The sequence below is a fragment of the Micropterus salmoides genome, unplaced genomic scaffold (genome assembly GCF_014851395.1).
Source record: "Micropterus salmoides isolate LMB-PRFRI ecotype aquatic unplaced genomic scaffold, ASM1485139v1 Ms_hic_scaffold_8, whole genome shotgun sequence".
In the NCBI taxonomy this organism is placed as follows: Eukaryota; Metazoa; Chordata; class Actinopteri; order Centrarchiformes; family Centrarchidae; genus Micropterus; species Micropterus salmoides.
The window spans coordinates 20267543-20280181 of NW_024044570.1; the positions used below are offsets into that span (position 1 = coordinate 20267543).

General features: G+C 41.5%; 2 protein-coding genes across 2 annotated transcripts; one reads left to right on the forward strand and one right to left on the reverse strand.

Moving 5' to 3' along the window:
- The first annotated feature begins 1522 nt into the window (after positions 1 to 1522).
- On the forward strand, positions 1523 to 7021 carry dnaja2b (DnaJ heat shock protein family (Hsp40) member A2b). Its single transcript, XM_038705713.1, has 9 exons — positions 1523 to 1677; positions 2897 to 2956; positions 3370 to 3596; positions 3699 to 3779; positions 3935 to 4068; positions 4170 to 4366; positions 4514 to 4658; positions 5052 to 5179; positions 5285 to 7021. The coding sequence occupies exons 1-9, from the start codon at positions 1600 to 1602 to the stop codon at positions 5471 to 5473; spliced, it is 1239 nt and encodes a 412-aa protein (XP_038561641.1). The 5' UTR covers positions 1523 to 1599; the 3' UTR covers positions 5474 to 7021.
- A 127-nt stretch (positions 7022 to 7148) lies between these two features.
- LOC119893800 lies at positions 7149 to 10434 on the reverse strand. Its single transcript, XM_038706139.1, has 8 exons — positions 10293 to 10434; positions 9913 to 10190; positions 9495 to 9813; positions 8604 to 9421; positions 8357 to 8521; positions 8101 to 8205; positions 7910 to 8001; positions 7149 to 7811 (listed from the first exon to the last, which is right to left on the reverse strand). The coding sequence occupies exons 1-4, from the start codon at positions 10432 to 10434 to the stop codon at positions 8904 to 8906; spliced, it is 1257 nt and encodes a 418-aa protein (XP_038562067.1). The 3' UTR covers positions 7149 to 7811; positions 7910 to 8001; positions 8101 to 8205; positions 8357 to 8521; positions 8604 to 8903.
- Between the last annotated feature and the right edge of the window lie 2205 nt (positions 10435 to 12639).

The window sequence follows — 12639 nt, forward strand, 5'->3', positions numbered from 1 at the left end:
TGTTGTTGCTTTATATAGCCAACTTTGGGCTATTTTAATCTAAAATAATGCATAAGAGTTTATAAACTGATCGTTTTGTATGTAAAATCATAATCTGAAAAGTACCTATAATCTAAAAACTGCAGTTGTGAAATATACGTAGTGGAGTAAAAAGTGCCATTTTCCCCTCTAAAATGCAGTGAAGGAGTTTAAAGTATAAAGCCGTATAACATGAAAATACTCATACAAAATATAATACAAAAAATATACTTAAGAACAGGGCTACTTGAGTAAAGGTATTCAGTTACTTTCCAGTTACTGCTGTAGGATTATCTATTTCCTTAGCCCTTCATTTTCTACAGAAAATTGTAAATCCTTTTGCAAAGGTGCCATTTGAAAGATCTAAAAGCTGCAGTAAAACCAGCAGGATACATTGGGCTTGTCTGACAGCTGAAGGACTTTTAAATAACAGGTAGTGACTCCTATTTACCTCAGGGTTAGGTTGCCATAGACCAGGGGTTTTCAGAGTCTGAGACTGTGGGCCTCCCCTCAGACAAAGCTTTGGAAACGGTGCCCCCCCACCACATCATTAGTTTACATGGTAACTTTTGCTTAATTCCTGGATGCCTATGGAATCATGATTATATTATTTGATCCCATAGACACTCAGCATTTGAGCCAAAATAACCTTATATTGCTGTTTCACATAACTTCTGACTACACCAAATAGTTAAAAAAAAGATCTGTCCTAAGGCATTTATTAGTTTCTGACCCTGATGGGTGCATTAGGCCAATCTCTGAACTCAAACACCTAGGCTACTTTATGTGATCTCCTTTTGATAAATTAAATAAGTAATGTAATATTGTTTCACTTGCATTCGCTGAGCCTCCCCTGAAACTGTTTGGAGCCTCACACTTTGAAAACCCCTGCTATAGACAATGTGTTTTCTTAAACTGGTAAAAATTTAAATAGCAAAGCTTAAAGCTGTTGAGTAAACAGCAGGAAGCAGGGGCTTTGTGGTTGTGATGCACCTTAAGAGTAGACTGGCACCAGAATTATGCCACAGTTATGAAGGAAAATCTCCAGTGATGCTGAAAATATCCCAACACACCTTTTGGACCTTATTTCAGTGCTCCATATGGAGAGGCCTTTTCAAATTTACCTACCTCAGATAAATGCTGGTCTTTCTTCAGACAGTCCCTAACTGCCTCTCACACACTTATCTAGATATACATGCAATAAAAAAATGTTTGTAGCAAGTGTTTAATAACATTAATTGGTAAGTGTAAATGCATATTTACAGCATATTAAACCCCCTAAGCACTATCACCCCATTATTTAACAGACTTCATAATCAATACTAAGAAATCTAGCCGAATTGGATACATTGTCTCTACGTTAAAGTAACATTTTGTTAATGATACAGTCAATGTAAAAACACAAGACGTGCAACTGTTTAGTTTGTGAATAATACGGTAGCTGTGTTGTTTTTTGGCATCTGTTTCCGAGTGGGTGTTTTGTCGTAGTATCTGGCAACCCTGAATAGTCCCAGCCGGTGAATCGGTTCCTCGCTCAGCTGAACCTCCGCAGTAGGTCTTTCAGTGTAGCCGGTTAGCAACATGGCGAACGTTGTGGATACTAAGCTATACGACATCCTCGGAGTTTCGCCATCTGCGTCTGAAAATGAACTAAAAAAGGTACGTACCCTCTGAAACGAAAATAAATTTTATCAAAGTAAGAACAGGATTTTTTTTTAAAAGGAAGCGAGGTCACCAGTAAGATGTGGCCTAGAGACAAGCTAATCAACGTGAGCTAGTTTACTGAAGGCTATCGTTAGCTAAAGATGCTCAGCAACTGCTAGCCTAGCCAGTAACTAAACTAGTGAAATAACTGTTCAGTAGGTAATGGCACTGCGTTTTTGAAGAAATGTAAGCTATTCGTTGGTGAAATATCGGCAAAGCTTGTCATTTTATTTATCGGTTTGCATAAAACAGAAAGATGGATTCAGCCTGCCGAAAACCAATTGATACACATACTGGTGACCACGAGTGTCATAGCTCGCCGGCTACTAGCTAGATTATAGCCACATTCCAGCAAATAGTCTCCGCCAAGTCGAGCGGTAACGAAGCGAGTAACGTTAGCTTCACAGCTCACCTAGATAAAAAAAAAATACTATGAAAAGAAATTCCCTTCTGGGTTCACGGCGTTGGGGGTAACATTTGGTAGCGCTAAAACGCGTGAAATTTTGCTTAACTTGACGTTTATAACGTTAGATTAACATGTGTGGTGGTTACTAACGTTAGCTAATGTCAAACGTCGTGTAAGTTACTGTAAACTATTGGCGTAACGTTAGTTAGCCAACATGTACGGCACTGTGTATTAACACCCAAACTCCATCCAAACATCAGGCAGTTACTCGTGGTTTATGATCCACAAACCTCCGACCCTTGCTAAGTATGACTTCAAACACTGAAAGACAATCGTCTGTCATCCCACCGTTTTTCCTAGTTAAATTCAACATGCTAGGTGGTAGCGACTAACGACTGTGTGATTCACTTTTAAAACCTTTCTTATATCAAAATGAAACGCTTTTAGTGCTACGTTAGGGGATTATATGGAATTGCCAGAAGATCATGACAGTCATTCAACGTGTCGACACCTCAAGCAGGTAAACTTGCAGCAGGTAAAAGATGCAGATTCTTCGGACTAGAGTGGTTTTTTTTGTGTCCGAGATGTCAAAGGCAGCGATACTCTTGCCGGTGCCCTGATGTTTTTGACAACAGGCCCTTGGCTAGTAAGGCCACTTAATACACTTAGCTAGTTAGTGATTGCTAGCAGACCTATTTAATACAGTTGGCACCTGAGCTCAGGCCTACTTACACAGCTTTGGTCACGATGATATTTGCTTTATTGCAGGCCTACCGCAAATTGGCCAAAGAGTACCATCCTGACAAAAACCCTGATGCCGGAGACAAGGTATGATGCACCAAAGCATGTCATGGTAACAACAGCAACACTATAGTTAGCAGCAGCAAAAGCAACAGCTCTATTCCTCAACAATTGGGACCAAGAAATTATGTCAACTTAGTTTGTCATGATCACACAACTCGAATCTTTGATGATTAACACAAGACACAGATCAGAGTACAGAACATGAAACAGCTTTTCCCTAGAGAAAAGAGTATCCGTTTTTTATTTGTACTGTTCTATGACTCAATTCCTATGATTCTGCAAAGACATGACACAGTATACTAGTCTGTGTTTTTTATTTCTTTTTACTTTGTAAGAGGGGCTCATCAAAAACACTGTTTTGCTGTGATGTACTGAATCTTTTGTATCTTACAACTGTGTCAAGCTGTCTGATTTGTTCTTTTCTTTTTCTTTTCCAGTTTAAAGAGATCAGTTTTGCATATGAGGTACTGACAAACCCAGAAAAAAAGGAGCTTTATGATCGCTATGGAGAACAGGGTCTACGGGAGGGGGGAGGCGGAGGGCCTGGCATGGACGACATCTTCTCGCACATTTTTGGCGGAGGACTGTTTGGTTTCATGGGGGGGCAGGGCAGAGGACGCAATGGAGGCAAGAGGAGAGGAGATGATATGGTTCACCCTCTGAAGTAAGTATGTTACTTAAATGCAGTATTTGTTCCTCCGGTGCTGGTTAAAATATAATTTGTTTAACTGTTTACTTAATTTGTGTAAACTCTTTTGTCACATAGAGTTTCCCTTGAAGATCTGTACAATGGCAAAACTACCAAACTGCAGCTCAGTAAGAATGTGCTGTGTGGTGCCTGTAATGGGTGAGTTTGTTTTGAATGTTTCACTTTTATTCTTTAAACAACAGCTGATTGATGTATAGTTTAAAGGCCCTGATGGAAATTGGGATGCAATTGCAGTAATTTAGTGAGATAGAAATTCCTGATAACAATGCAGATGCTTTACTGTCTGTTTTTAGTCAGGGGGGTAAGGCAGGAGCAGTGCAGAAGTGTGTGGCATGCAGAGGACGAGGTATGAGAATCATGATTAGACAGCTGGCCCCTGGGATGGTCCAGCAGATGCAGTCAGTCTGCACAGACTGTAATGGAGAGGGTAATATGTCTATAAACACCCACACACTGACTGTACTTTTAATAGACACAGATAATGTACAATACTGAGCACGACCAATGTCTGTATGTGTGCTTGTGCAGGTGAAGTTATAAATGAGAAGGACCGCTGCAGAAAGTGTGAGGGTCATAAGGTGTGTAAGGAGACTAAGCTTCTGGAGGTGCATGTGGACAAAGGCATGAGACATGGACAGAAGATAACATTCTCTGGGGAAGCAGACCAAGCACCAGGCGTTGAACCAGGAGATATAGTCCTGGTACTGCAAGAGAAGGAACATGAGGTAACAAAAACAACAACAAACAATTGGCTTCTGATATTTATTTTATTATCATGGCTAAGAAGATAATAATTGTTATTTAGGGAGAGTTTCTATAATACAACCTGTTAAAACAACAAGCAACATATTTGGGATTTTAATCTAAATCAGGAATTCCGCCGTGATGGAAGTGACCTTCACATGGTCCAACGCATCGGCCTGGTTGAGGCTCTGTGTGGTTTCCAGTTGACTGTCACACACCTTGATGGACGTCAGTTGCTTGTCAAATATCCGCCTGGCAAGGTCATCGAGCCAGGTGAATATATCTTCGTACCACATTAATTGATTGCATTTCCTTCGTGACATTCTAGTTTTTTGTTTTTTTATGTGGTGGACATTTTAGTACATAATAGATTATTGTTCTTAGATTTACTGTTTACTGCCGCTATTAAGGGGTGGTGGTGCAAACCTTTTTTGGACAACGGATTAAAAGTGTAAAAAAAAATTTTTTATACCCCAAATCTTTCACATATATTTTAACGACAGTTAAAACTTTAGAAATTGTAATAGAATTTTCTTTTTAGTGTGTAAATATTAAACAAATCCCAAAATACAATGATTGTTAATTTAGCACATTATAATATGCCAAAAGCAAAGAGATATCCATATTTAAAGCATTGTTTTGAATTGTCTGACAATTCTGTGGCAGGATCTATTCGAATGGTGAAAGGAGAGGGAATGCCTCAGTATAGAAACCCATTTGAAAAGGGAGACCTTTACATCAAGTTTGACGTCCAGTTCCCTGAAAACAACTGGATTAGCCCCGAAAAACTGAACGTGAGTCGCAATCAATAAACATTCTAATTGGCAATTTTTTAGCTCCAGTAAGCTTGAATGATTATTGTCATGATGTATTTAAAAACAAAAAAAAATTTCTTTCAGGAACTTGAGTGCTTGCTCCCTGCTCGTGCTGAGAATCCTGTTATTGCAGCAGATGCGGAGGAAGTTGACCTGACAGATTTTGACAAGAGTCAAGGGTCAGGAGGTGGAGCCAGGAGAGAGGCCTACAATGATAGTTCTGATGAGGAAGGTGGCCATCATGGCCCAGGGGTGCAGTGCGCACACCAATAGAAAGACTCATTCATTCATACATACAGACATGCGCACACACACATACATATAAATACATGAACATCCCTTGAGTCCCACTGCTAACACCATTCAAGACTTGACGCACATACATGCACATCTCTCATACATGCACATCTCTCTCCTCCTGAGTCCCATGAATGAGAGAAATTCACAAATACATATACATGTATATTCACCCTCCTCAGTTCCATGGTGCCCATAAGTCAGAGATAAGCTGGATGTGTGATGGCCATTTTGTGTTTATGGACAGTAGTGCTCATCAAAGCCTCCAGCAAGAAGGTGGTCTCAGTCTCAGAGGTTCACTGACTGAACTTGACTTGGATCTCCCTGTTTTCATCCTAGGCTTTTACCTTTCACTGTGGGGAAACACCAGTCTAGTGTATAAAATGCAAATATTGTTGACTATCTTGTATAAGGTGTAGTTTAGTCTGTCACACACAAGCGCATGCTGCTTTCTTGCTGAAGATCTTGCACATATAGATCCAGGTTCTGGACCCTATAGAGAAATCTGACACCAAACCTGTTTAAATTTCAATGTGCCACTGCTTTCACGGTGGCCTGCTTCCATAAGAGCAGACCTGATTACAGCCCTGAAAGTGTGTCCTCCTCACAGCCTGCTGGGAACCGAACGTTTAACCCTCCTCATCCTCTGCAGTGAACAGTCATATTTTGAAAACGGGACCGTTTGTGTTCCTCAGCTGTCACATTGCTAGAATATTAAGGCCCTGACTTAAGCACCTGTCAGCCAGGCACATTTCTTAGTTTGGAATTTAAACTTTTTGTCTTTGTTGGTTTGAATGTTAGTGTGTTCGAGACCACAGAACTTGAACCTAAGTTGTGTACTCTTCTTTTGTTTTGAGGACACACTTGTGTGCTTCGTATGTATGTGTGTAATGCGGTGGCTCAGTGTGTGTGTGAGCTACTGTGGAATGTTCTGACTTATTAGGGTGATAGGTATTCCTGCTTTGTGTTGGACTGCAGTGTGAGTAAACACTATAGAGGATCAATTCAAGAGGAAAAACTGAATGTTTATTTGCTGAGAATCTTTCCGTGTAGACATTTTCCCTCTACTTGTCAGGTCAGAGAAATCCTCCTCTCTTGCAGGAAAACCACTAGGCCCGCACCAACCCTTTGTATTATACATATCCCCCCATCGTAGAGTTGTTAACCAAACTTTGATCCTTTCTCATGTTACAATATTCCCATCCCCATAGACCTGTAAATAAATACAGCCCCAGTCCATAGGTGCATTCAAAGTCTACAGCAGTGTCCTTCGTCTTGTCACATTATTTCTTACACGTAAGTAATGGCCAACAGTGCCAATATAAATGTTATGTTCACTTCAAGGTGAGTTGATGGAACCTCTGTAGACTGTTAACATGCACCTCTGCGACTCATTGTGTATGTAATTAATGCTACAGGGGGATAATGTGTACACAACTGAAGGGGGTCATTGATAAATAACATTGATGTTGATGCTTATGTTTGTTGAGATGATTAAACTGTATAATAAACAGTCAATATACATTTGAGATCTGTTTTATTTCATATGCACAACCTGCATCTTTGAGAATAGTTTTATAATGTACTAGTGATTGATGGATTAATTGGTTGATATCTGGCATTTTGAGATAATCGGTATTGGCTGGTAACTGCCAAGGTGACTTAGATTGAAATAAAAGAATGATTCAGGTTAACATGATAGCATCAGCAAACTCTTGTTCTCTTTCCCTATGTAAATCATGTTCATTCAACTCATTTTCCCCTGATCAGCCACACCCACTGTCCAGTGCCCCCCAGTTTGAGAACCACAGGCATAACCCAGTGTATTTTTCTATTTCATTAATTAATAAAAAATCCATGTAAAACAACGCACTACTAGCCAAGAAAACAATGTATTGTATTGCATGAAAAAATTTAATTATACGTGACTTTCCTTTCTTTTGGCCATCGGCCACCCTGCTCTCCAAATATTGCCAATGAGAAACCCATATTGGTCAACCACTATAATGTGCGCTTATGTGACCACAAACAAATGGGAAGGCTGTCACTGATGTGAGATCTACAGCATTACACTTGAAAGCATCAAAATATTATTTGAAAAGCAATGTGGTTTAAAATAATTTAAATCATTAGAAAACCATAGGTTTGTTGTGGTAGTATTTAGTGAGCCACTATGAACAATATGAGATTATTGATGTGTTTCTTTAACAAGACATGAATTTAAACAGCCGTAGTTTCTCAATCTGCTCCATCATCTGTTTCTCTGCTGTGGAGAGCTACTGGTCCAAGGAGTTCTTTAAATCCTGCAGTGTTCCTAAAGGATAAATAACGGCAGCTTTATTTGATATACTGTAGCACATTCCAAACATAGGCAATTCAATGGCGGTTAACATTAATTTGGTGTTTACTTACCTGTCTCGTTTGGACTGCATGACATGGGAACGCTCTCTTCTCAGCTGCTCCAGTCTCTCTCTAACAACTGTCTTCTGCTGGTTCTTATCCTCCTAAAACACAACAATAATGCCAATAATACAAAACCTAGATACAATTATGCAATATTTTTTGTAACTGTTTGTTTCTGCATACAATATACAGTACCTTACCTGTGGTAGATCTTGTGTGAGGTGCCTTAGCCTGTCTGTGTGTTTCAGGCCAAGCAGGTCTTCCTCTGCCTTCCTGTTCTGGATGATGGACAGACGCTCCTGAACCTGAAAAGGCAAACCATGTCAGAGTAATATGTCACCTTTGCCTCTCACTGACAGCAACCTGAACATGCTTTCAGTGCCCTTTATCCAAATTTCTCTAGCAGGTGAAGCTGTGCCAGAAATCTCTGCTCTCTCCTGTGCACCGTTCTCTCACCCTCAGCAGTTGTCTCTCTCTATCTCTCTGCTGCTTCTGTTCAACCTTTCTTTGCATGTCCACCAGGTTGCGCATTGTTCGTTCTCTCTCCACTGCCGAGACTGGTTCTGTGGCTTGCTCTCTCTCCATCAGTGTGGATTCCCTCTCTGCAGGGCTACAGTCAACCTTTACAACAGGAAATAGCATTGGTGGATACGTGTGAAAATTATACGCTCAAGGTTGCACAAATACGTAACAGCAGACTTACTGTGGCTCGTGATTACATTTCTCGTCCTCAGCCTGAGCGGGTTCAGGCCTTCTAAAGTCCCACTGCTGTGTCTCGGTTGCAGTGGGACATAATTCCACCTCAGCCACTTCTCTGTCCACATTTGCTGTCTCATTCATAAGTCTAGAGCAGAGGTCACCAGCGTGCCGCTTAATTTCAGGAACGTCAACCAAGAGATGTGGTTGTACACCCTGCAATGTTTCTGCTACCGACTCATATGTTTGCAGGTCACAGTTGGATACGGCTTCTCCCTTCTCCTGTTGATCAGCTATTGCTCTCTACTCAAAGGTCAACAAATGAATATAAAACAGAGAAAATCAGATGCATGACATTGTAATACAATGTTTTATGGTCTGCTTTAGGATTACAGAGTACCTGTCCTACTGTGTTGCACTGCTGGTCTGCAGACTGCGTGTCACGATGACCTGTCAAATCAGACTGGAACAGATCTTCCCTGTCTTTCTCTCCAGAAGTCTCCTCACACTCTGTGTGTTCAGCTGTGCTGTTCATGTCGCTTTTCTGGACTTGGGTCTTCGAACTGCTCTCAACATCCAGGCTCTGTCCTGTGCCCCCGACTGCAGCTTCTGCCTCATAGTCAGTGTCATCATCTGGCGGTTTGCTCCAAGCAAGGGCGATCAGTGAGCCCTGTTTCTCATAGCTCTGGGGGCTCTTTGCTGCACTGCCCTCTAATTCTTCCTGGGCTCCTCCCTCCGCAGCGATACTCCGATGAGTATTACTTGCTGCATCTGATACACACAAGATCTCCAAGTAGGGCAGTTCCTCCACAGTCACTCCACAACCTGGGGGAATACAAGATATTGCAATTGCAGGGGCAAGTGTATGGTAATCTATATCTGGCTGTGTTTGCACTACCTGTACAGACGTCCTGTTTGTCAGTCCCATCTGCAGCTTGCACCCTATTCAGTTCTCTGCTGGCCCTTCTGATTGAAACAAACCTCGGAGCTTCAGCTGGGGCTCCACTGCTGTTTTGAGCCTCAGCTGGTCCACTGCAGCAGGATTGAGCTGTGATGTGCTCATTGCTGCTCATTTCGGTTACGTTCGGATAAGGAGTTAGTATAGAACAGGAAGTGAGAGGGGCGTCTGAGACCAGGAGTTGGAGTGGGTTGGTGTAGCGCTTTGCTTGAAGTGCAGATTCATATTCATCTCGCAGAGCTTGGACACCCTGTACGCTCTAACAGACACACATCATTACTTTAACAGTTAATGCATTGTTAAAAGAGCGTGCACAAGTGGACTCTTTTGATTGGATGCCGTGGTTGTCTTGGCTCACCTTGTCCATCAATGCTGGCAGTAATGCAGAAGCTTGGACCTCCTGGAGCTCCATCAGATGGGTCAAGAGGAGCAGGGAACAATCCTCCAGCTGGTGTTGGGACCAAATCCCCGGTTGACTGCTTATGTGGGCCTGCATTTGGGGCTGGGGCTGGAGTTGTGCCTGAGGGTTTGTTTGCTGTAAGGGGATCTGAGTCTCATTGAGTGTCTGCAGACCGGCCTGGATTTGTCTCAGCCTTTTTATGCAGCCATTTCTTAAAGCATCGTGTGTATGACTATCTGCATAGGAAAACAGGAAACCAGAAAGATGGAACATAGAAATGAGGGGAAAACAAAAGAAAACCAATTCTGTAGAAGAAAAAGAAGAATATACTGATTTACCCTCTCTTGGAGGCACTGCGCAACCTGGCTCTTGCAAATCCTCTAGGGAGATCCCGTGTACCAGCTTGACCAGATGCTCCCTCTCCTGCTCCTGTGTCAGCACCAGCAACTGCAGCACTGCCTGCTGTGACGGAGCCAACATTTTTGTTCTGCTGCTGCTGAAACTACTGTAGTGTTTTTCTTTCAGCTATTACTTGAGAACCATCTTACTCCACAAAATAATATAATTCATGAGTAATGTTATGACATGATACACAGCTTATGTCTCAGAATCAGTGGGCCATAAGCAGATTTACAGTACCTGCTGTGGTGATTCCGAGACAAAGTTTTCTTTTGCTCCTCCACTTCACCACGTAGCCACTGGGCTGCCTGCTCTGCTCGGCATGGACTCTTAACATGTGGCCTGAACAGATACAGGAGAGACAGACAGTAAACAGCTGAAACTAAGTGTTCTAAGCTCAGAAAGTAAGACTTGATGAAAGTGTGTCCACATTTTAATTCCACTCTTATTTCCTCTGTGTTTGTTGGCTCACCATGTCTCCCAGGACTGCCGAGCTGCCAGAAAAGCGCTGTAGGACATTTTTTCTCTCTGAGCTCTGAGAGTTGCCAACCTGATGTAAAGACACAAAAGTCTGAGGCTCTCCCTGTCCAGCCTACAAGGCAAAAGATAAATGAGTCACCTCATCCCAGACCTGGTTAGAGCCATATATAAGCCCATGTCATTACTTAATAAGTATGTATTTGAAAACAATTCCTTGTATAATTGTGAATATGTGGATATATGTGGCATCTAACTATATTTTATTTCTTCATGTTGTGGTTCAAATGTGTGTGATCTGAACATGATGTGTTTCAGAAGTATTTACCTCTCACCCAGGACTGTTAGTGAGTCCCTTTCTTGTTGACGAAATGTGTGTAAATCACACAGGAGTGAAACAGCAGACCAACCCTGCTCCCCAGACTCAGGACGGCTTCTAAAAGACTCTCCCAGGCAGGTCCTGCAAAGGAGTCGTTTTTATTATGGTGCTTTCGTTTGACACCCCATTAATGTGAAATGGTAAGTGGTTTGTAATTTTTACATGAATTTTGATTAAGTACACTATCTGTGTTTTTTATTCATGACTGAAGGTGAGTTTCCTATTAGAATCATACAAGATATGCTGCTCTCTCAAAAGTACACACTTTATTTTTACACCTGTTTTGGAACCAAGAAATATTGTAGTATTGTAGTTTGGTTGTTGTTTTCTTCTCAGTTTAACGACATTTCAGTATATTAAGTTTTTATTTCATCTTAAATTTACAATAATGACCTTGCATGTGTGTTACCTGTATATCCTGAATGCTCCTGGCAGTTCGGCCAAACGGAGCATATCGCCTGACTCCAAAGCTTCCTCTGCAAGATCCTCCAGCCCCTCCTCTTCCTTGTGTTTTTGCCATGGCAGCAGAGTCTCCCAGACACTCAGAGCTGTGATATCACCACACACACACACACACACACACACACAAAAACAGTAATGTGAAGCATCTGGACCATGCTCTATAATGCTGAGTAAGTTATACCTAGAGTTATGAGGTTGCTCTCTGTGTTATGTAGTGACGACAGTTCAGAGAAACTTTTCCTTACTGTAGTGCTCCTGGAGCATTTCTGTATAAAGCAAGTGGGTCACCACATCATACTTCACATCCACCAAGAGGAGGACATCTGACAGGGAGACACAGCCCCAGGCCTGACCTCTAAACTCTTGGCTTTGACCCTGCCAGGGAGAGGGCAATATACTTTTTGCACCCTCTGATGCCAATCTAAGAAGATAAACAGACGCATATCAACTTCATAATTATAACAAACAAGCACTTAAATGTGTATGTGTTGGCTTGTAACTATACATAACAATGTTAGTTGTTTCTTGTGGTACATTCTTTTTGGAAGGTAAAAGGAGCAATACTGTGTAACATGTAATACTTAGCTAAAGTGATACTATGTGACTTACTCATTAAAAGACTGCTCAAATCAATTCGTTCAGGGGGTTTGGCGCTACAGCTGTACTTGGTCTTATGTTGGCTGATGTAAGCAGAATTTAGGTGGATATATGCATGAAAGTCATTACAGAGTCAGTTCACTGACTTTAGAATTGCAAAAATTTGTACCATTTAACCATATTCCATAATTGTCACATGTGGCCACAGTAGCAACTGTTCAGCAAAAGTTACATTACATAGGCTTGCTTTAAATAAATTGTCCTGCGTTTGAAAATGTACTTCAGGTGAGAAAAAGTATTAGCAGTAAAATGCAGAAAGGATTAATTTGTTGCCTTTCAGGTGTTGACTCATTGCCTCTGCCCACCTACAG

Excerpts from the sequence above, each read along its gene's own strand:
- dnaja2b (XM_038705713.1), top strand. The coding sequence starts at position 1,600 with ATGGCGAACGTTGTGGATACTAAGCTATACGACATCCTCGGAGTTTCG. Across the intron at positions 3,780-3,934 it reads CTGTGTGGTGCCTGTAATGG|TCAGGGGGGTAAGGCAGGAG; the intron begins GTGAGTTTGTTT and ends GTCTGTTTTTAG. Across the intron at positions 4,069-4,169 it reads CACAGACTGTAATGGAGAGG|GTGAAGTTATAAATGAGAAG; the intron begins GTAATATGTCTA and ends GTGCTTGTGCAG.
- LOC119893800 (XM_038706139.1), bottom strand. The coding sequence starts at position 10,434 with ATGTTGGCTCCGTCACAGCAGGCAGTGCTGCAGTTGCTGGTGCTGACA. Across the intron at positions 10,191-10,292 it reads CGCAGTGCCTCCAAGAGAGG|ATAGTCATACACACGATGCT; the intron begins GTAAATCAGTAT and ends TTTCCTATGCAG. Across the intron at positions 9,422-9,494 it reads CAAACAGGACGTCTGTACAG|GTTGTGGAGTGACTGTGGAG; the intron begins GTAGTGCAAACA and ends GTATTCCCCCAG.